The sequence below is a fragment of the Styela clava genome, chromosome 3, assembly GCF_964204865.1.
Source record: "Styela clava chromosome 3, kaStyClav1.hap1.2, whole genome shotgun sequence".
Taxonomy (NCBI): Eukaryota; Metazoa; Chordata; class Ascidiacea; order Stolidobranchia; family Styelidae; genus Styela; species Styela clava.
Genome location: NC_135252.1, coordinates 17134067 through 17154929, shown reverse-complemented (window position 1 = coordinate 17154929; position 20863 = coordinate 17134067). Strand labels below are relative to the sequence as shown.

Genomic DNA, 20863 nt, shown 5'->3' with positions numbered 1-20863 from the left:
TTTTAAAGTGTATTCGGCACTAATGGAACCACTCGCGGGCACACTTCATTTACAGGAAACCTAGGAACACAGATGGCTTGAAAAATCTAACGATGCTCAGAGACCAGAGTAGCAGAGTTGTTAAACGAGACGACGTCTGTGCGAATGTCAACGGCTTGAGCTGCTCTAATCGGTTCAGCTTGCCTTTCTGATTTATGTGTGCTGCACCGTCATCGTGAATTGGTAACCGAGGAGAATAGTGGGGCTTCAAACTGTGGCTAGGTCTATTTTTGGAAATATGGAGCAGAGTAGTTGTCTAATTGGTTTGCTTATTGGACACGTCAGTGTGCATAACGATCGTTTCAATATCATGTTGTTGTTCTTGTTAGTCTCCTCTTTCGTCATGATGAAATCGCTTTTCTCTTTGAATACTGGACCAATTTCTTTGGAATTTTCAGTGGTTAAAGATAGTTTTTTTGCCAGAAGGCTATTACTTTTACTTATTTCAAAAATTTCTGTGGACTTCAAGAGATTTGTTTTTTATGTGTCAGAATAAAAAATAGCGACACCTTGGGACGTGTCCATATATTTGAGCACAGCTCTCTCGTTTATCAAATGTGGTAGTTTTCTGCCCAAAGAAGTGGTGTCTCAAACTCAATATCATTGCTTAAAATTACGATATTTGTCCCTCATCCCAAGGATGCTACGTATGCGGAATCTCTAGGGAGCTGTGAGTAGTAATGTTGAATATATGAGAGTCTACAATTCCAAACTTTCCTAACGGCGGTAAACAAAGTCGAAACCTCTGGTCTAGACAGAGGTTATCACTAACTGAGCGTCCTTAAAGCTTTCATGTTTCAAGTCAAAATTCGGTCTTCGGGTGAGTTAATTCGGAAGTTGAAATTCCCTCCACCGAAAGTCTAAGAGCGAGTGCTTTTTAAATGCCTCGGGGCCAGACCTCTAATTCTCACATTCCCCCACAAGACAAAAATGGTAAAAACGTCAAACAGTGCAATACCTTTGAGGGGAGCAAGGATGGAGTTCAAAACTCGTAATGATGGCGGTGCGGGAACCGAGACAAAACTTCATCCTAGCCAAAATAAGCGAGCCGCCAACGCAGCATGCGCAACAATATAAAGAAGTAAACCAATACAAAACAAGAAAACACAGAAACCAATATATATGTGAATCAAAAATAAATGCTTTTGACGCTTCTTCTTTTCTGTCGTTGTAATTGTGTCATTGTTCTCCTGCCACCAAAATTATAAAGCAGTTATTAAATTATTAAGAGTATATTTTACCTGTAAAATCTTAAATTTGATAGCAATACAGTGGGCCTACTTTATTCACGGTACCCATGTAGATCTGAGCTAACAGACTTGCTTAAATTATCTTTCGAACGCTGAAGGCAAATATATATATCTAACAATTATTTATTATTAATAATATTTTGCGACCAGTAGCTTTGCTGACAAATATGTTATGCGAAGAAATAATTTTTTTACTGTTATGACCAATAAAAGTCTTTTATCAAATGTATAGATATATATATATAAAGAAAATAACTGAAAATATATATTTAAAATGCAAAGTTATGTTTTATCAATTTTTCTGTCGATACTTTGCGCTTTTGTGTGTTTCAACACGGATAGCAAACAATATGAAAACATAGTCGTACTTACTTTGTTTCTCTTCAATCTATTTCAAAGCGAGAGAAAATTCTGAATTATAAAGTTCTTGAAAAACCTGCAGTAAAGTGAGAATAAATCGTAGTAAAACAATTGATCGCTATGATGCCACAAGCGACAACTGCCGAGACTGAGCCTCCTCTTCCTGTATGAAACGGATGAAGACATGACGATCAAATGTGATCTTTTTCTGCTTCAAGTGGTGTCCCAAACCCAATGTCATTGCTTAAAATTACGATATTTGTCCCCCACCAAAACTTTGGGCTGGCTACGTATACGGAATTCCTACAGAGCTGGAAGTAGTAATTTCGAATATCTGAGAATCTGCGATTCCAGATTGTAGTAAATGCTGTTTAAGTCTATGCCAAATTAACGTTCATTATATTTTATCAGACATGGAAATATTCTTACGCAATCAGACTTTGGGTGGGTAACTAATATTAAATTTAGCGTTGTCATATTAGTTGACGTTAATTGATGTTTTTCATATGGTAAAAATATGCTTGACGTTTCCCAGAACAAAATGGTTTCTACCTAAGTCTTACGAGTATTCTTTTCTATCAATTCATTATTTTGTTACTAAGCGCGTGGGTAAGCATCAATAAAAACAGGCTCCCTGTCATTGATTTATTTTCGTAATTGATCAGTGCCAGATGGATTGTAACCAGGCCAATACGGAGTACAGAGAATATTATTAGTGAAAATGTATAAATAATATCTATAGTCAAGTTGGACGGAAACGTAAATAATAATAATAATACGATTGCGTTGTTGGTTTGATTAAGAAACTTGATTAAGATTAAGAAAAGCGTGGGATTATTTAAAAACCAGTGTGTGATAACGTTCCATATAACATATAGTATATCGATGCTGGATTGGATCGCGTAATATTAATATAAGTCTCCTAATGGGTCTGAAATTCCTAATTTTTTTTTTTTAAATAAACAACAACTTTATTTCACCGTGCTGGACGGCTTCCGTTATGCGGTTTCATCGATGTACATTGGTGCGCCAGTGGGACATATTTGCAAATGGATTTGAAGCTTTTAAATTATCAGATAACGGATTTCAGTGTAAGTTGCATACCGGTACCGCGTTTAGTCAGTGTGTCTATATATATATTTGAGTTAAACATTGCACTCATGTTCAGGTAGCCGTTTATAGTTTACATCGTTTGTTCCAAATGTGACCAACTTATCATAGTATTGACAGAAATTGGAAAAATAGGAATAAAGTGAGTCAAACTTTCTAATTTTAAAGAAAATCAACAATAACGTATAATGCATTTAGAATTAACTTCAGATATCTATTCATGGGAAACGATGGAGGTTTTGTTCGTACAAAGAAAGCGTTAGATATTAGCTCAGTCGCGAATAATCCTTATTCTATAGTTTGTGCCACAATGCCAGAACTTTCAATCAAACATACGTCATAGAATAAGCAATATTTCAAAAAACATAAAACAATAAATAATAATAAAACCCAAATTGTACATAAAAAGGTTTTCTTTCAACATACTTGTTCGCTGAGAAACTGCGTCTTCACTTTTCTGTATTCATACATGAATATATATGTATATATATATATATATGTCCATGATATCTTTCCTTATGACTCGAACTGAATAATCTTCCAATTTCTAAAATTCAAGCAAGAAAGATTATTTCAATTGCAAGAAAAGTTATTTTCAATCATGAAAATGAGAAACAAGTTACGAACCGCAGCAAGTCATTCTAGCAAAATATGTTTTAACTGTTATTTAGCATTTTTCACAATGTGGAGGAGAGATATTTAAGACTACAAAAAAATCTGCATAAAAACTGTGCCCGAACACATAATTTAGAAGTGAAAATCGCGCACAATCGGGCAAACTATTTTAACAAAGCCTGCATTACAAGAATGAACCCTAATTAATATTAAGTAGGTATTTTTAGAATATATGAGTTAGCGTGTGATATAGTTGCATGAAATGCAGAACACATTACTTCTTTTCTTCAATTTATCCTATTATTTATTATAATGTTTTCCCATAAAATAATGATGTTGATGGGCAACTCACGAAATCTTCTCTTTTCAAAACAGACAAAAATATGCCATGTTCCAACTTGATAACCAGAATAATGTTGATATGGATGATACAAGGAAATGTTATATTTTACTTTTGTTGGTCAGGTTCGTGTCCTTGAATATATTCTTCCTCTTGAAATACTATGGAATCCTGAATGAAAGTATGTATGTAACAGAAAGATATACAATATTTTGATTTAAGATCGTGGATTCAAATTTCTTGCTGCTCGCGTTTTTTTTTTTGAATATATACCATAGCAGTGACAATTAGAAAATAGCACAAAGGGGGTAGGTTCTTATCTTGAGTTTCTTCGTATATTATTCGCTATATAGAATTTATCAGGCTTGTCCATGGGACATAGTTTTCTGTCCCATCCCATCACATGGGATTCCTATTGGAATAGAATTCAAGAAAAAATGTTAAATTTAGGTTTAGCGTCTACTAAATAAGACTACATGTACGAAGAGACATGCAACACAACAAAATTTACGAACTTTGTTAACTTCATATTCATAACTATTACGCATGCGTCCATCAGCCCCTTCACGAAGTATATTGAGGCTGAATATATTTTGTTCTTTATAACTAACAGGAGAGGAATTTATACTTACTTATAAGTTTAAAATGAAATTCGATAATACTGCTTTCATGCTTTTATTTTGGCTTGTTCAAATCTTTATTTTAATTATCGATTCTCGTTTATATTTGATTGGACGAGTTCAATTGGATAGAATTTTGTACAAGAGCGTACAATTAAACGTAACGGCAGCATGTGAAGCCAATCATAAAATTTTGATGTAGTAATTTAAATATTGGCGGACTGTCTTTAGCTGCCCTAAAGTAGCAAGAACATAAAATAAATTGAAGCGAAACTCGATTTACACAATCCGATAACAAATACAGCTCAACAGTGATTTGGTAACGCTCTTCTCAACTCTTTTACCTGTAGCAGAGAATTTATGCGCCCTCTGCATTTTGCAAGCAATTCACAAAATTTACCCAACAATAGAAAGACTTGTTGCAATAAGTGTTTATTCCAAGAGAAAAGTACGTCTATTTACATATTTATTGGGAGTATTCAGATAGATAGTTCGTGTCAACTAAGTAACTATTCTCGTTTCAAATGTAAATTATATAAAAAATGATGAGTAATTGGGCAGTCAGTCTGTTAAAATCTAACCCATAAGATGATTAAAATTTCCTAAATAAAGGCGGTTGCGAAATGTTGACACATTAACAATCCTACTGGAAGTTGATCATTTAAAAAAGGTTAAAAATTAGATCGCTAAATTGGCGCAAGATAATAGAAACATTACACTCACCCTCTTAGGAGAAACGACGTAGCTGAGGAACAAAACAACCTTCCCGCTCTTCGTCATGCTGTGACTGTGGGAAGATAGCACGTTGCCTTCTTGGCTTTCCCGCCCAAAACCGACGACGCTATCGACCAATCAACATTCCGATAATCCCTAATTACCGTAATTGGTAATTAATAATCATACCAACGTCTCGGACGGCAGCCAAGCTGATGTAAAGTCAACCACATTGCCCATCTGGAAATTTTAATTCGCGAATATAGCCATCTAAAAACGCCTTGAGTTTAGTGGGTATTTTCGCACGACACTTATTCGAGTCAAGAGTTGAAACCTTCGAAACAATGACAACTTGATAATTAAATAATTGTATATGAGTAATTCAATTTCGATGTGGAAAATTGCAACATGATATTCTTTACAATCATGGCCGAATTATTAATTGTAACGAATAAATTTGTCATGCGTGCCGCAGTCACACTATGATTTAGCAATCTTTTGAGGCAGAATGGTGAAAGTACTGCACTATGTGTAAGTTTGACGTCGAACGACAGAGCGAAAGCATCTAACCAAATATATGTTCCAGTTTTGCATCTGGATTGGGTATGCAGTCGCTTGTGTACCCTTAATCACAGATTTTGAATTTCCGAAGGGTGACCAACTTTAGACCTCTACGAAAAGAAAACAACATTATTAAACAAAATACATATTTTAATTCGAATATTTTAATTTTGCATAAATTATTGTCAATTAAGGATATGAAGACAGATTTGTCGTTGTGTCACACAACTGAAAATTAAAAACAAATTTACATTTTCAAATTAGCAAGAGCAGGCAACAATTCACAGTACACCTCAATTCCCTCCAAGAATATTTCTTCATTAAGAAACTCGTTGTTATCGTGTAGCAATATTGGAGTATTCCGCATTGGACTGAAACCAATCACTGGGTAGCCAATTTCTCGTAGAAAACGACCGTCGGTAGCTGCAGGAAATATTTCTTTTACTATTCCAACACCTCTACGTTGTAGTACTCCGGCAAACGCAGCCCACCATGGGTTATCCTCTTTTGTACTGGTAGTTTTCTGGTTCTTGTTTTTACTCAAAAATTCGAAGGTGACGTCATCACCAGCCTCTTTACACCAACTCGTAATTTTATCTTCAAATGCATTCAAGTCAACCGAAGGGGGAATCCTAATATCGAAAGTTGCTATAAACTCTTCAGGCACGACGTTTGGTTGCACACCACCTTCTAGCATAGTGAGATTTACCGAAGTCACATCCCCGAGAAACATGCACGAATCGCCATTTAAACGAGATTCTTCCGAGCTTCTGAAAGATAAAAACGAATTGATGACTTTTTGTACCTTTTCCGCGGCGGTGTTCGAAATAAATCTAGAACCGTGACCAGGGTTTCCGTGACATTTGACCCGCACCCACCACGGACTCCTTTCTCCATAGAAGACGGAATATTTATTGTCCGGGTTCGCTAGTCCTTCGTCCAAGGCAAAACCAATATTCAAAGCTTTGAATTCTGCCGTGTCCAAAAATAGTTTCATTCCCAATTGGCCGCCATTGATTTCCTCATCAGGTACAAATGAAATGTGTATTGTTCTTTGGAAAGATTCCTTTCTAATAACCTTCAACACTCTGATTGCCTCCAAATATTGTATGCCAACACATTTCATATCTTGTGCGCCACGTCCATATATATCTCTTTTGTCATCTTTCACAGCCGCCCATGGATCGTACTTCCAGTGTTCAAGAAATACCGGTACAACATCAGTATGAGAATTTAGCAAAATGGAAGGAAGACTAGGATCCTTTCCTGGTATCGTCATAACGATTATTTCCCTGCGATTAGCTCCAACCTCAATTCGCTTTACATCTAGTCGCAACTCCTTCGCATATCTTTCCAAGAACGTCACAGCTGAAGCATAATCGGGATCAGGATGAACAGACTTTATTTTCAAATATTCTTGAAATTTTTGAACAGCTAAATCTTTGTCAAATTCACCACAATGCATTATATAGTAATAATTAAACGTCGTTTCTGTATAAACAGAATTTTAAGAATGAAACAAATGTATTCTCATCTTGGTGTTTTCTATGACTGACCACAGCAAAACTGCTACAGACAGACAGCAAAATACAATCGGAAATATGTAGCGACCATAAAACATTTGTACAAATACACAGAGCAATTCATTTGCTAACTTTGCATGGGTATTTTCACACTTTCCCTGTGAATAAGAATTCAGACAAGCAACAGCCGATCCGTAAGACATTACTTTGTCTTATAAAATTTCCAGTTTGTCCTTGGCTGAAATGTTAAACACTGATTGATGCGGTGGACATGAGTTTTTAAATAAAAGATGGAGTAAAGGAAAATTGAGGAGGTATTAACAATAAATCGAAATATTCAAAAAACAAGATTGTTAATCGTTACATTTTATGAAATGATGGATGAAATGCACTTGCAAATCTTCAGATAGATTGTCTCGAAAAATTGGCAAATATTTCTAACCAACATTAGAATTTCAAATTCGCAATCGCTGGAATGATGTCACAATATACATCTATTCCTTCAATGAGCACATTCTCGTTGAGAAATTCGTTGTTGTCATGAAGCAACACCGGCGTATTCCGCATCGGACTAAATCCAATTACTGGATATCCTCGTTCTCTCAGATAACGGCCATCAGTAGCTCCGGAAAATATTTCCTTCGTAACCTCAACTCCTCTCTTTTTTAAAGTTGAGGTGAATGCTTTCCACCACGGATTTGAATCATCGGCTTTTGTTATTGACTGAATCGTACTTTTCTGTAAAAATTCAAATGTTACGTCTTTCCCAGCTTGTTCACACCATTTTGAAATTTTATTTTCAAAATCTTTCAAGTCTACGGTCGGCGGAATACGTATGTCAAAAGTAGCAGCGAATTCTTCTGGAACGACATTAGGTTGTACACCTCCCTGGAGCATTGTTAGATTTACTGATGTGACGTCACCAAGGCACATGCAAGTGGTACAATTCAGTCGTTTCTCCTCGGTTTTACGAAATTCCAAGAAACTATCCATCACTTTCTGCAACTTTTCTGCAGCTGTATTTTGTATAAATCTGGATCCGTGTCCAGGATTTCCTCTACATATAACACGAGTCCACCACGGGCTTCGTTCTCCGTAATAAACGGAGTAATTGCTGCCAGGATTTGCAAGTCCTTCGTCTAATGCTAATCCAACGTTCATCGCTTCAAATTCTGGAGTGTCCAAAAACATACCCATCCCCTGTCCGCCACCAATTTCTTCGTCTGGAACAAATGTGAGATGAATTGTTCGTTCAAATGACATTTTGTTGATTTTGGTCAAAATTCTAATTGCCTCTAAATACTGTATACCGACGCTTTTCATATCTTGAGCACCCCTGCCGTAAATATCGCCATTATCATCTTTTATTGCAGCCCAAGGATCACACTTCCAATTTTCCAAAAACACCGGGACTACGTCCATATGGGAATTCAGAAGAATGGAAGACAGATTCGGATTATTTCCTGGTAGTGTCATAATTACGATAATTTTCCGATTTTTTCCAACCTCAACGCGCTTGAATTCTAACTGTAATTCTTTCGCATATTCCACCAAAAAGTCAACCGCAGATGCGTAATCGGGATCCGGATGGACAGACTTTATTCTTAAATAGTCTCGAAACTTATTTACAGCATTGTCGCGATCAAAAGCACTATTATCAACCATTGTTTTACGACGAATAAACTAATAAATAGCTACAAATACGTGAAAATAGAGAACAAGATTATAGCGTAAATTCTACCCCAAGCTTGTACTAAAGTGAGAGTGAAAAACTACTTCTTTAACATTCTGAATTGCCCTTAATCGATGTTAACAAGGCCGAGGAAGGATCTGAATCTGCACACGGGTAAACGACATATTGTGGTAGACCTCAGGTTGTAGTAGGACTAAGTTATGTCTACCATTTTATACATTAGATTAAGCATTCTCAGCGCGATATGTTTGTAAACGATGATCAACAAAATTGTATTACTGTCTTTGTAATTCTGTGAAGTAATCGCCGGAACAAAACTCATTGCAATTTACAATTCTCTAAAATGACACTTATTACAGAATATTACGAACAGTTGCAGATTCGTCTTTGAAAGATGAGATAAACTAAATCGAATTGATATTAATGAAATAAAGCCCGAATACGATTTCTCTTCACACTTGTAAATTCACAGACGCATTTACGACAAAATTATGATCGGCTAACATTGATGGGATGTTCATTTCGAAACCTGCGTTGTGCGGTTAGGATCGCCAATGATCAAGTTATGGCAATTAGCAGAATGCGAACTCGTTGACAAAGTTGTCTACACATAAATAATGCATACAATTTAAATGATACGACTCTGAAGCTGTCGGAAATTTTATTCTGAAAACATACTAAAATATCTAAGCTGTATATTTTTTGACAGAAACGGTATTTGTGTTTACTGTGTACGGTACCTAGCTTTCCTCCATGTCTGCATCCGCGACAAAAGTTAATATTTCACCAATTTCTATTTGCTAATTCTCTGACGAAACCATAAATACCAAGTAAACTCAGTGCGGCATTATATGCTTACAAAGATGCCGTTTGTGCTGATTCCGCAGAATATGAGACTAGCAACTTTGTACATAAACCGCGGTCGTTGTTTACTAGCCGTCGATGTGTTGTCGAAAATTCGCTGGCATTCGAGTGCGGTAAGAATGGATTGCCCTGTCGTTGATACTGAAGCTGGCAAAGTTCGCGGTTCTGCAAGCAAGATATTTACATCCAAAGCTATCTTTTCATATCGAAATCTTCCATATGGAAGACCACCTACAGGAAAACGCCGCTTTATGCCCCCGGAAAAGTAAGTAGCACACTAACAAGTATGTTATGACGTATTCGAGATATTGCAGAGGTTGAATGAAATGACATTTTCGTTCCCGACAACTAAAGAATACCAATTTGGTATAGTGTATGGCAGCGGTTACCAAACTTTTTGTTCGCGCGGCGCCAAATCATCAGAAAAAGCCCAGGGCGCACTTACACGAAAAAATGCCGCTTTTTAATAAAACTAAATTTTGCGATAGTTAATGTCTTGTACTTTATGATTTTTAAAGTTTGTAAACATGTAGGCATGTAAGAAATAAAGGCAAAAAGTCAAAATTTTTCCTCATCACTGCCTGATTTTGCTATGCTAAATGCTAGAAAATCACTCATGTTCGCTAAACTCAGTTCAGCAGATACAGCAAGTAGTGTCTATCTCTATTGTTACGTAACAATAGAGGAAGATACTGCGTAACAGAAAGTAAAACGCATAGAAATTTGAAATGAATTTATTGATTCAAATACACAGTATTAAGAAAAAAATGAAGTAATTTATAATAAACACAATATGTAAAATTTTCTATCATATTTTAGTTATGTTTAATACAATTCTGTTGATTTTCGCGGTGCACTTGGCAACTCGCACCGTTTGGGAACCGCTGGTGTATAGGAATCTAGCGCCGACCTAAAATGTTTTTGAGATCTCTTTCCTTTTGTCCTAATGAATTGTACTAAGGTTCGAGTGGAGTAAACTATACCCAAGTACTTGATAACCCAATAAAACTATACGATGGGACAACGTTGAGTCAAACCATTGGACATTTTTGGTCAAATCGCTCAATGCGAGTAATTTCCATCGATTCTAAAAATTACCTATTAGAGCACTGCCATGGAGCGGAATACAAGATTGCACAATGAGGACCAACATCCCTATGCAAACTGCATTTGAAACTGAAGAGATGCAATATTACACTCCAAGTCTGTTTGATGGAATCGGTAAAATGGAAGAAAGATTGACAGAAGATTGTCTTCGTCTTTCAATTTATACGCCTGTAGATTTTCAAGATGGTAAGCACCCGGTAAGTTTCGTGTAACTATATATTTTATATGGATAAAAGGGTAGTCAAAATTAGACAACTAACAAAATAATATAATAACTACTCCCGTAGTATGCGTACCAGGCTAATAGAGTATAATTTAGAGTATAAGCTTAGAGTATAATTTTATTCCGATTTTACGTATTTTAGTTCTAGCCTACCACGATTTCGGAGACTGTCTGTGTTAGCAAAGTTAATATACCCCCCTGCCTATAGGTTTCTCTTTACACGACTTGATGTAAAATTGGTACACATACTTCTGGAGCGCCGATAAAAGAATCTATAGAGTTCAGTCAGCACTATAGAAATTGAAATGAATCTTATGATTCATTTATTAGACTTTAGCTCAGGTGTCGCTGCTCGATAACCAATTTTGGTTTTCGCGACTCCTTTCACCTCCAATTATCCGTTTTTGCTTCCTTTTACATTCCGTATGCATTTAGTGTATTTCATGTGTTGTGAAAAAATAAACTACTGATTACTGAACTACTTAATAATATTTTTAGGTTATGGTATGGTTTTATGGTGGAGCTTTCCAAATGGGATTTGCAGATATGTTCGACGGAACAGTGCTCTCTGCTCTTCATGATGTGGTTGTTGTTATTCCCAATTACAGAGTCGGAGTTTTCGGATTCTTTTCCTTGGGTAGGAATTCACCGTGTACTGGAAACGCTGGACTACTGGATCAGAGAATGGCACTGCAGTGAGTTATTGTACTTTTGTTTGTTTATGATACTTATTATATTTTTTCACTGTGCTTGTTGTACGAACTTATTAACTTCAGGCTTGGCAATAAACTGAAAAACAAAAACTAAAATAAATGTGCGGCATTTCAGGTGGGTACAGAATAATATTGAAGCTTTTGGAGGCGACAAAAACAATGTGACAATATTTGGAGAAAGTGCTGGAGGGTGCTCCGTCAATCACCACGTAAATTCATCAATGTCAAGTGGTCTGTTTCACAAGGCAATAAGCCATAGCGGTCAATCCACATTAGCAAGTATGTAAAACTTCTAACCGCGTGTCCTATCACTAATCAAGTAATAACTCGCTAATTATACGACATAATTCATCTAAAATCAACAGGCCGAGATATGATGAATGCACATGCGAAATTTGGAGCAGATGCAACCTCGCTTTCGTGAGATATCGCGTAACATACGAAAGTGTCTAACAGATAAACAAATACCTATCAACATACTTTCCGATCGAGATCAATAAGTAATAAGACGCTCACTCGTGCTATTTGCTCCAAGCAAAGCCAGATAAACGTAGCGTTAGATATATATCTAACAATATCTTCGCTCTACAGACGTACTCCGCTGTCGAAGTTATCATATAAGTGCGCATTTTCATCTATCTCGGGTCATGCCCCCGCACCAAAGGAAAATTAAAAAATAGTTTCACTCATATTCAGAAATATTCAAACGTGATCTGACCAGGGCGCGAGAAAATCTTCTGGAGATTTTAGACATCAATGAAACTGATCCGATGGAACGTTTAAACAAACTGCAGAATATACCAGCGGAAAAACTAGTAAAAGCGGACTTCAACATGAGGATGGTAAAGTTGGATTAGGCATTTAATACAAAAGTCGAATGACGTACTTGTAATGAAGTTTAACATTTGTGTATTTGTTTCAGAGATTTATGGCTTTTAATCCCACAATAGATGGGGTTTTTGTACATGAAGACCCTTTGAAATCGCTGGCGTATGGACCGGCTAATAAACTGCCATACATTATTGGATGTAATAATTCTGAAGGACAAGGCATGCTTACTTTGTTAGCTCGAGTGCCTGGGTTTGTCGAGGGAATGACAAAACAAGCCGCGAAGGTTATGTTGACAAACTTCTTGCCAAGAATGAGCGTAAGTAGGTCAATTGTGACGTTATTTATGGTACGTAGCGATAAAACGTTATTATTGCACGCCCATTTATTAAATGCCGTTAAATTGTGTGATTATATATTATAAACATACCGGCGTATGCGTGTCCAATTCAACATATCGGTAAATGGCGTCTATCTGGCCAATATTTGCGCAAAGATATAAAAAGGCAACGGGTTTCCGTATTGTCTAAGTTTTGGCACAAAGCAAGTAAACGATATATATCTTTTATTTATAAGATACATTCATTGTTTATATAATGAAGCTTCGACTAATATTGTATCTCGTAAAACACTGATGAAAACGTTAAGTCACAATGTCTACATTTCCACTCATTTTTTTATGAGTTTCCTTTGTGGCATTGTATCATAAAAAAGTGTTTGGGTTATGATGGGCTGCCTGAAACTGTTCAGTTCAAACTTAAATAAAATCTGATGGAATATAGCACACCTAATATCCCGTCGTTTGCTATCCTCACACTCTTTGGTGGCATGATTACCCTTTCCTTTTTCCTTAATCGCACATTGTCAACTGGTTAGTAGCGGCAGTCTAATACCAAACAAAAATCCTCATCTTTTCTCGACTAATATTCTGTAATTTTCAGCCTTCGTCTTTGGAGGAATGCCAAGATGCGTGCATTGATTTCTATGAAAAAGATCCAAACGATAAATTTCGATACAGTAAAGTGTATGGTGATATTTACACCGACTCGATGTTTGTTGCGCCAGCAGTGACTACGGCGAAAGCCCACACAGGTAATTGACACAATTGTGTTAAAAAAATTAGTCCAGCATAGAGTAACGTTTTTTTTCCATCAGTTTGATTTTACTGGAAATAGCAGTCGGCGTTAAATGAATAAAACGTTAAATGACAACTTGAAAAATATTGCACATCATTCTGCGTTATCAACAAACACATCCGCAAAAAGTTTAAGCCCTAGTTCAGTAATTCTTCTGTACAAACAAAAAAATGAAATATCCGTAAATTTCTCTTAGTATTTTATTACATGTTTATGAATTGACTATCTATAAATTAATATTAACTATAGCATATTAGGTTCTACGTTATTTAATTTCTATTTTGTTTATATCAAGCACACCCTATTCACACCAAACTTTTCACATACTATACTCAAGTACTCTAATTATGAAATTGTGTCAATTTATGAAACTGACTGTGATTGATATTTTTGTGCATATCTGTCGTCGGCATCCTTTGATTTAAAAGACTATCGTGCATGTTTAAATAAAATAGTTACTGCCATTTGCAGAAACATTGGCGCTCCAGAAGTATGTGTACCAATATGGAGGTAACTAATTTTGTTCGCCTACTTACATCAAGTTGTGTAAAGGGACTGAAACCTATGGGCAGGGGGTATATTCACTTGGCCAACACAGACAGTCCCTGAACTCGTAATAGAACTAAAATAAGGAAAATTGGAAATTTAATTACCCTAACCTGGTGCATATACCACGGGAGTACAAATTTTGTTTACTTGGTTTACCGCCGCTTCGAGTCTATTCACGGCAGAGTACCACTCGGTTAAGTTCGCAATCACTGTTCACCTTATCTGAAATATTTTTGATACTTTCAACAGAAGCGGGTTGTCCAGTCTATTTCTACTACGCAACGTATCAAGTGAAATTTAATCATGATACTGAATATGGGCCAAATGTTGCACAAAAACCAGATTGGTGTTTTTGCGATCACTCTGACGACATTTACATGATGTGGGGAGCGCCGCTAGTTCCTGGTGGAATAAGTAGAGGCGCGAGATTTACGGAGGAAGAGAAGGAACTGAGTAAAAAATGCATGAGATATATAACAAATTTTGCAAAAACGGGGTGAGTAGTTCAAAGAATGACGTGTAGTATATTTATACTAGCTTCAAGGTTGTAGGTTTTGAAGATCGATCTTTGAAGTCTGAGCCCGAAAATTGATGCCCGAACCCGACCAAATAATTGTTATTATTTCTGGAGTGCGTAGAATAGACCAGCTTGCACCAAAATAGTATCTTGTTATCTTTAAACTTGCCTCACAGTGCTTTCTCCACAACTTGCAAGTTAGAAATAATTTTCAATTGTAAATTCTGGTATTCACATTCAGAAACCCAAACGTTGGTGAGACTGTTGATGTTCACTGGCCGATGTATTCCACTCCCGGAAAATACATCGAACTAGACCATGAAATGAGAACCAAAGAAAATTTGTTACCAAATAACGTGAAATTTTGGATGGAAAAGATACCTGCGATCACGAAGAAACATGAAAATGACGACACGCGTGCAAGACTTTAAAAAGTGTCTTCATTTTTACCAATCGACAATTCTTCAATACCGTTACTAATGTTTTAATTGCCATCAATTTTTAGTAATTTTGCAATAAAAATTGAATCTATGCAGAAGCTCTTGGCATCTTAGTCGTTCCGTAACTTTGCTCGGGGGGATTCTCCTTTTTTCCGAGTAAGTGTGGGTGACCCCTCTTCGTGCGAATTTTCTCAAAAAACGCAAAAGCTAATATAAAAATGCTTGGTCGATGTTTCAAATTAAAAAAAAGCCAACCATTGCTAGGTATGACAAAGTATGCTATCTAAATAGCCTCGTGATAGACAAAGGGGACCTCCTGAAGTATGCGCACCAAGATGGCGCACAGCCTGAACTCAGGTTGTGTACCAGGTTAGGGTTCAGGTTATGCGACATCTTGGTGCGCATACTTCAGGAGTACCGTCTCAATTATATAGTTCTTAGTGCTGCAGAAAGGGTTATTGGGTCCTTTGTCGGTCTAAGAACTATAAAATTGAGACTAGTATCTGGTACCGCATAATCAGAAAAATGCGTACCAACAGATCGGAATGGCGGATCACATTATTTACGGCTCTGAACTACATTTTTATTTTAATTTTATTCGAAATAACCAGACCATTAAACATTGTAAGGCTCGGTCTGTTGCTAAAGAAATCTAGTTAACTTCGCCTCATCTTATCTCAGGTAGTCGCCTTTCTTTGTAATACTGTTCCCAACTTTAGATTTTGACCACTTTCGAGCAAAAAGTCAAAACTATAGCAGTAACTGATATCAATTGAATTGCCTATAACTCCGTTTTAAACTCATACCAACAACATACAAAAAAATTAAAACATCTATTTCTTTTTGACTATAGAAATCGTGAAATATGACGATTACGGCTTGTCAAGCGCGACAGCATATTATAAGTGTCTTGTCAGATTGTTATATCACAGACAAAATGAAACAAGTGCTCTTGTGACGTCGTGTATTCGAAGATACTTGAATAAACGAGTCGTGCTCCTGCATGTATGCGCACTTCTGCGCTAGGCTAAGTTCAATCGTTCTTACGTCTTTTCTACCGTTTATATTCAATCATGAATAACGGGGATGAAAATAATGGATTGTCTCGAAGGATGGACAAAAAGGGTTCGGCAAGGTGAGTTTCGTACTATATACTAGAATATGGTTAGCGTTAGCTAACGGCAGTAATTCTTTTTTAGCATTATATGGCTCGAAAAAAATGAAAATCTTACCCAGGGACAAGAGGGATGGATAAGTTGCGGAAGATATGCGTTAGTAGTCTTCAATATGTTATTTTTCGTAAGTAACAAATATCTCTTAGCTCGCCTAGGTCAAGTGTCTAGTATAGAACGTCGTGTAATGAAGTTATGCTTGTAACGCATATGTAACAGCTGTCTCGAGCAGGCATGAATGGGATAGAAGAGTCGAGAACAGAATGACACAATCGATTCTTTCCAATATTAAATTTAAATTCCATTTATAACAATTTATATCACTCTAACAAGTTTCATGATTCAGCAAAAGTTGATATATAAATATATATAAGGTTTTGTATCGTTCCACAATAAAAGTAGCCTATATTTGTTTCTAACGTTTTTTAGTATATAGGGGTGTTTACCTGAACGTCTTTTGTCTCTCAGTTACGCATTAAATCGGGGGAAGTTTTCTGTTGTTTTAGAATCACTTTGGCATAAATCACCTTAGTTGATATGGCCTCGGTAGATATTACCATTTAGGCAGATAGTCGTTTCCTACACCTGGCAACTGATGATATAGTTTTAGTCATGCATATATTTTTCATAATCAGTTAAATTTTTTGTTAAAGATTCTGGGAGCTTTCCTGGTATGCTACTCAGTTTGGTTTACTTTTGTACCAGCAAACCAAAATCTCATGTCGATCGTTGCATCTGGTATGACTCGAAATAATATAGAAATTTGTATGTATATAATTGGAGCTACTGGCGTGTGTACAGTTCTTCTGGCCTATCTTGGGTGTTGTGCTGCAGTTTCAAATAACAAGTATATTTTGGGATTGGTAAGTCATGATTATAGTGACAAGAACATTATTTTTCTTTGCCTTGCAAAGGAATTGATGATCGTCAATTAAATCATATTTACGATTAAATGAAGTCACAATTTCAATTTGATATATAAACGTGACTGTTATATTACATATAAAATTTATATGTTTATCTGCATATTCCCTTAGAAATATTTGAACATTCAGGGCGGACCTTTTCAAATGTCGAGGGAAAACACCATCGTTTAATAACGACATACTGTACGAGTGTACGTTATTGCAGAAAATGAGTATATATTATTAAATTTGGCATTCGAGTACAAAAAATATATCAATGAAAATTGTGGGACAAATCTGGCACGCCATGGAGTATGGCACGTCTGTTCTCTTCTTAAATTAAATCTGAATCATATTCCAATTCCCTATATATATTTTTAATAGTATTCTATTTTTTGTTATTTAGTTTTTCCTCTTCTTGGTTGTACTCTTCGTTCAGCTTGTAACTGTCGGGGCTTTGAGCGTCTGGTTGAGATTTGAGGTGAGAAGATTTCGTTTTTTTTTTCTTTAAATATTTGCTATGGAACCTGACAGCCACAAATTTATGAATACCTACTAGTGGATATTGTTTTTTTTTAGGTCAAAGCTGATATCGATTATTATATGAAGAAATCGTTAATGGAAATGTATTTGGGTGACAACGCTGTCAATCAGCAATCTGTTGCTTGGAAGTCAGTTCAAAGTGGGGTAAGTGACTTTAGGGCAAGGTTGAATGAATGAAATTTATATTTAAAATAAAAAGGTACGTTCATCTGTTACCTTACAAATCTGATCTATTTGTATGTTTTTTTTTTTAAATTTCAGTTGAAATGTTGTGGTTTCAACTCGATCGAAGGATACAAAGATTTTTCAAATGTTTCTGAAAAATATCCCGATGGATCAAAATGGTGGATTTTGCAAACCAACAATCCTAAAAAAGGTACGCATAAAACCGTTATTACAGTGTGACAAAAAGATTATTGAAAAAAAAGATTGCTGAAACTTTCGGCCACAATCATAAACAAACAGAAGTTTAAGGGTTAATTTTCTTCATTTTAGTAGAATTATTTGAGAAATTTGTTAACCCTAGTAAGACTGTGATCGCAACATGCTGGTTCTAACAAAATATATTATAATAAATACGTTTAATTTATATATGTTTATCTCGAAAAATCTCCCATTGAACTACGTTATTTTTGAAGAAAAAAAGGAAATGCCCAATTTGGGTTGTATGTTGACCCAGTTAAGATTCTTCTGATTTGACAGCGCCAGGGTAAAACTTATCGCGGCGGGAAGAACAAAACAGAACTAAAATAAATTTCCTTTCAGACAGGTGGCCAGACAGTTGTTGTATCAATCGCCATAGTTTTTTTTCGAATGAAGATCGAATAAAATGTCACCTTGACACATCTAAACCTGAGGATGTTATTTACACAAAGGTTTTGTAAAATTGAGTATTGCCAATTGTTTAAAATCATTGCAGAGAGCGGCGCTACGATGCGAGCGCGCAAAATGCTTATTTCCTGTCTCTGCTTTTCGATTTCTAAAGCCGACTTTTGTCTTTCCGTTAAACTAGTGCTTTTGTCCAGTATTGCTGAATTTATATGACCAACGCTCAGTGTTCAAATCAATTGATTTTGACCATAAACACAATAAATGACATGCTGTCGTAATATTGTTCACAAAGAATAATTGATACAATGCTCGACTTCGGAAATACAGTGGATTGTTTTTTTATTTTGATTTACGTTTTATTTTGGAACTTTTTTGTGATAACCAAAAACTGACGTTAAGATTCTTTTGTGCAGGGATGCAGAGATAAAGTGGAATCATTTATAAACGAAAACTTGCTTGTTGTTACTGCAATGGCCATTTTACTGGCATTAATAGAGGCAAGTATTCGGGAAGTCAGATGTACATATTATAAAAACATAAGAATAGAAATATCATAGTAAAATAGTTGTATAACCTTGTTCGAAACTAGATCACCTCACAATAGGCGTTCTCGCAGAGTTGAATTAGTTTTTCTTGGGATTGTTCAATTATTCAAATTTCCCGCTTTAAATGATTTATTATATCCATTTTAGATTGTTCACTTTACCACAGTCAGACAGTTGGAAGCTGCTCTGAGTGTAGTGAGACGTCCATCGGTAACAACGATGTTTTCCGTGGAAGACCAGCCTAAATCAAATAAACAATTATAACAACTCATGTTACTCAATTGTCACCTGGCTGCGGCAATGTCGTCCAGTGCCAGTGAAGATTCATGTATTTGAAATCAATTTGATAAACTTCTTTTTCTGAAAAGTATGCCATTACAGATACAGAACCTCAAAAATATCTCATATATATTTTACGATATTAAATAAACTTTGTTATTAGTATATTTATTCGTCGTTTCGCATGAGCTTGGAGATGTTCAAATACTTTCATGAATGAAACATTTTGATGTCAGTTTCAAGTAATGTAGTGATTGCTCTAGTGAAGGCGTGAACGTCTCGAGTTGTTCGTAAATAGTGTCAATTGGGAATGAAATTTGCTTTCGAGGTGCAAAATCCTCAGCATTAGTTTATGTAAGATTGTTAATCCGGCGTTTATCCCCACTTCTGGATACGGTATGAAAATAATATATTTAAGGGAGTCAATTTAAATTTCATGGAGCTATAACATATCTTCATTGAGAATATGTATAAATCTGTGGATTATTTCGAAAACAAACAAAACTGGGTGACACTAATTATTATTATACTCAGAGATTATTTACAGGCCAAAGTGGAAAAAATCTATACTTTACTAACCTAAATGAGCAATTTTGGATGAAGATTCAAATATTTATGTCTCAAAATACTTAAGTAAACTGCATTAGTAAACTCTGACAAACTACAGATAGCTGTATGGGTGGCAGGGTATATTGTTTTCATGATAAAGGGAAGCACGATTTCAAAAGAATTAAAATATTAAATTTACAAATCAATCAATCATAATTTTATTCGTCAGCACAAAATAAACGTATCATAAGAAAAAAACATTGAATTTAACTTAGGTTGTGTGACTTTATAAGGTCTTCAGGCAGCGATACCTTAAAAACTCGCTGATTCAGGTTAGTGAGCACAAAAAGTTAATGAAACACCAAAACACTTCAAAAAATATTATAAGAAAAAAAAGTAGTATTTTCGGAAAACAAAATATTAACAAATATATATGTTTAATGAGTGGTTTGTAAAAGCAAAACATTCCGATTATGAGCATGTTTCTTAAAATCCACGACCAACGATGCAACTTATTGTAGAAATTCATCAGATATATATATAGAAAGGAAAATAAATATAAAATAATATACTGTATTAATTACTCAAACGGGATCAGCCATTGTCCTGATCACTGGCATGGCGTAAGCAAGCAATTAAAAATTTGATTCTCAGAAAGTCAGACTCCACGCACATCTGCTTTTCCCGCAGAACAGAGCGCGGATAAACAGAATCTGAAGAAACAAAACAACAACAAACGGACAAACAAAATACAGAGACCTAGAGGACGGGCATAACTTAATAGAAAAGTTAAAAACGTACGTGCCCGTTCACCAAAACCAGTCAAAACACACTAAA

The 20863-nt window shown here is 35.7% G+C and overlaps 3 protein-coding genes, 1 long non-coding RNA gene and 1 pseudogene across 4 annotated transcripts; 2 read left to right on the top strand and 3 right to left on the bottom strand.

The window, feature by feature from the left end:
* Window positions 1-1404: 1404 nt before the first annotated feature.
* On the bottom strand, window positions 1405-5131 carry LOC120342323 (uncharacterized). The gene is made up of 4 exons (XR_013474862.1): window positions 5058-5131; window positions 3827-3885; window positions 3186-3306; window positions 1405-1725 (listed from the first exon to the last, which is right to left on the bottom strand). It is a non-coding gene; the product is annotated as an uncharacterized LOC120342323 (long non-coding RNA).
* A 241-nt stretch (window positions 5132-5372) lies between these two features.
* On the bottom strand, window positions 5373-7074 carry LOC120343198 (aminoacylase-1-like). Its single transcript, XM_039412333.2, has one exon. The coding sequence runs from the start codon at window positions 7072-7074 to the stop codon at window positions 5857-5859; it is 1218 nt and encodes a 405-aa protein (XP_039268267.2). The 3' UTR covers window positions 5373-5856.
* LOC120343197 (aminoacylase-1A pseudogene) lies at window positions 6995-8824 on the bottom strand (annotated as a pseudogene).
* An 849-nt stretch (window positions 8825-9673) lies between these two features.
* On the top strand, window positions 9674-15294 carry LOC120342859 (carboxylesterase 5A-like). Its single transcript, XM_039411846.2, has 9 exons — window positions 9674-9954; window positions 10795-10993; window positions 11518-11714; window positions 11848-12011; window positions 12429-12574; window positions 12655-12879; window positions 13502-13652; window positions 14495-14741; window positions 15004-15294. The coding sequence occupies exons 1-9, from the start codon at window positions 9677-9679 to the stop codon at window positions 15191-15193; spliced, it is 1797 nt and encodes a 598-aa protein (XP_039267780.2). The 5' UTR covers window positions 9674-9676; the 3' UTR covers window positions 15194-15294.
* An 884-nt stretch (window positions 15295-16178) lies between these two features.
* LOC120342978 (CD82 antigen-like) lies at window positions 16179-19462 on the top strand. Its single transcript, XM_039412037.2, has 9 exons — window positions 16179-16337; window positions 16402-16501; window positions 17028-17237; window positions 17686-17760; window positions 17859-17966; window positions 18084-18198; window positions 18588-18697; window positions 19067-19150; window positions 19346-19462. Exons 1-9 carry the CDS (start codon window positions 16276-16278, stop codon window positions 19460-19462), a joined length of 981 nt encoding a protein of 326 aa, XP_039267971.2. The 5' UTR covers window positions 16179-16275.
* The last annotated feature ends 1401 nt before the right edge of the window (window positions 19463-20863 follow it).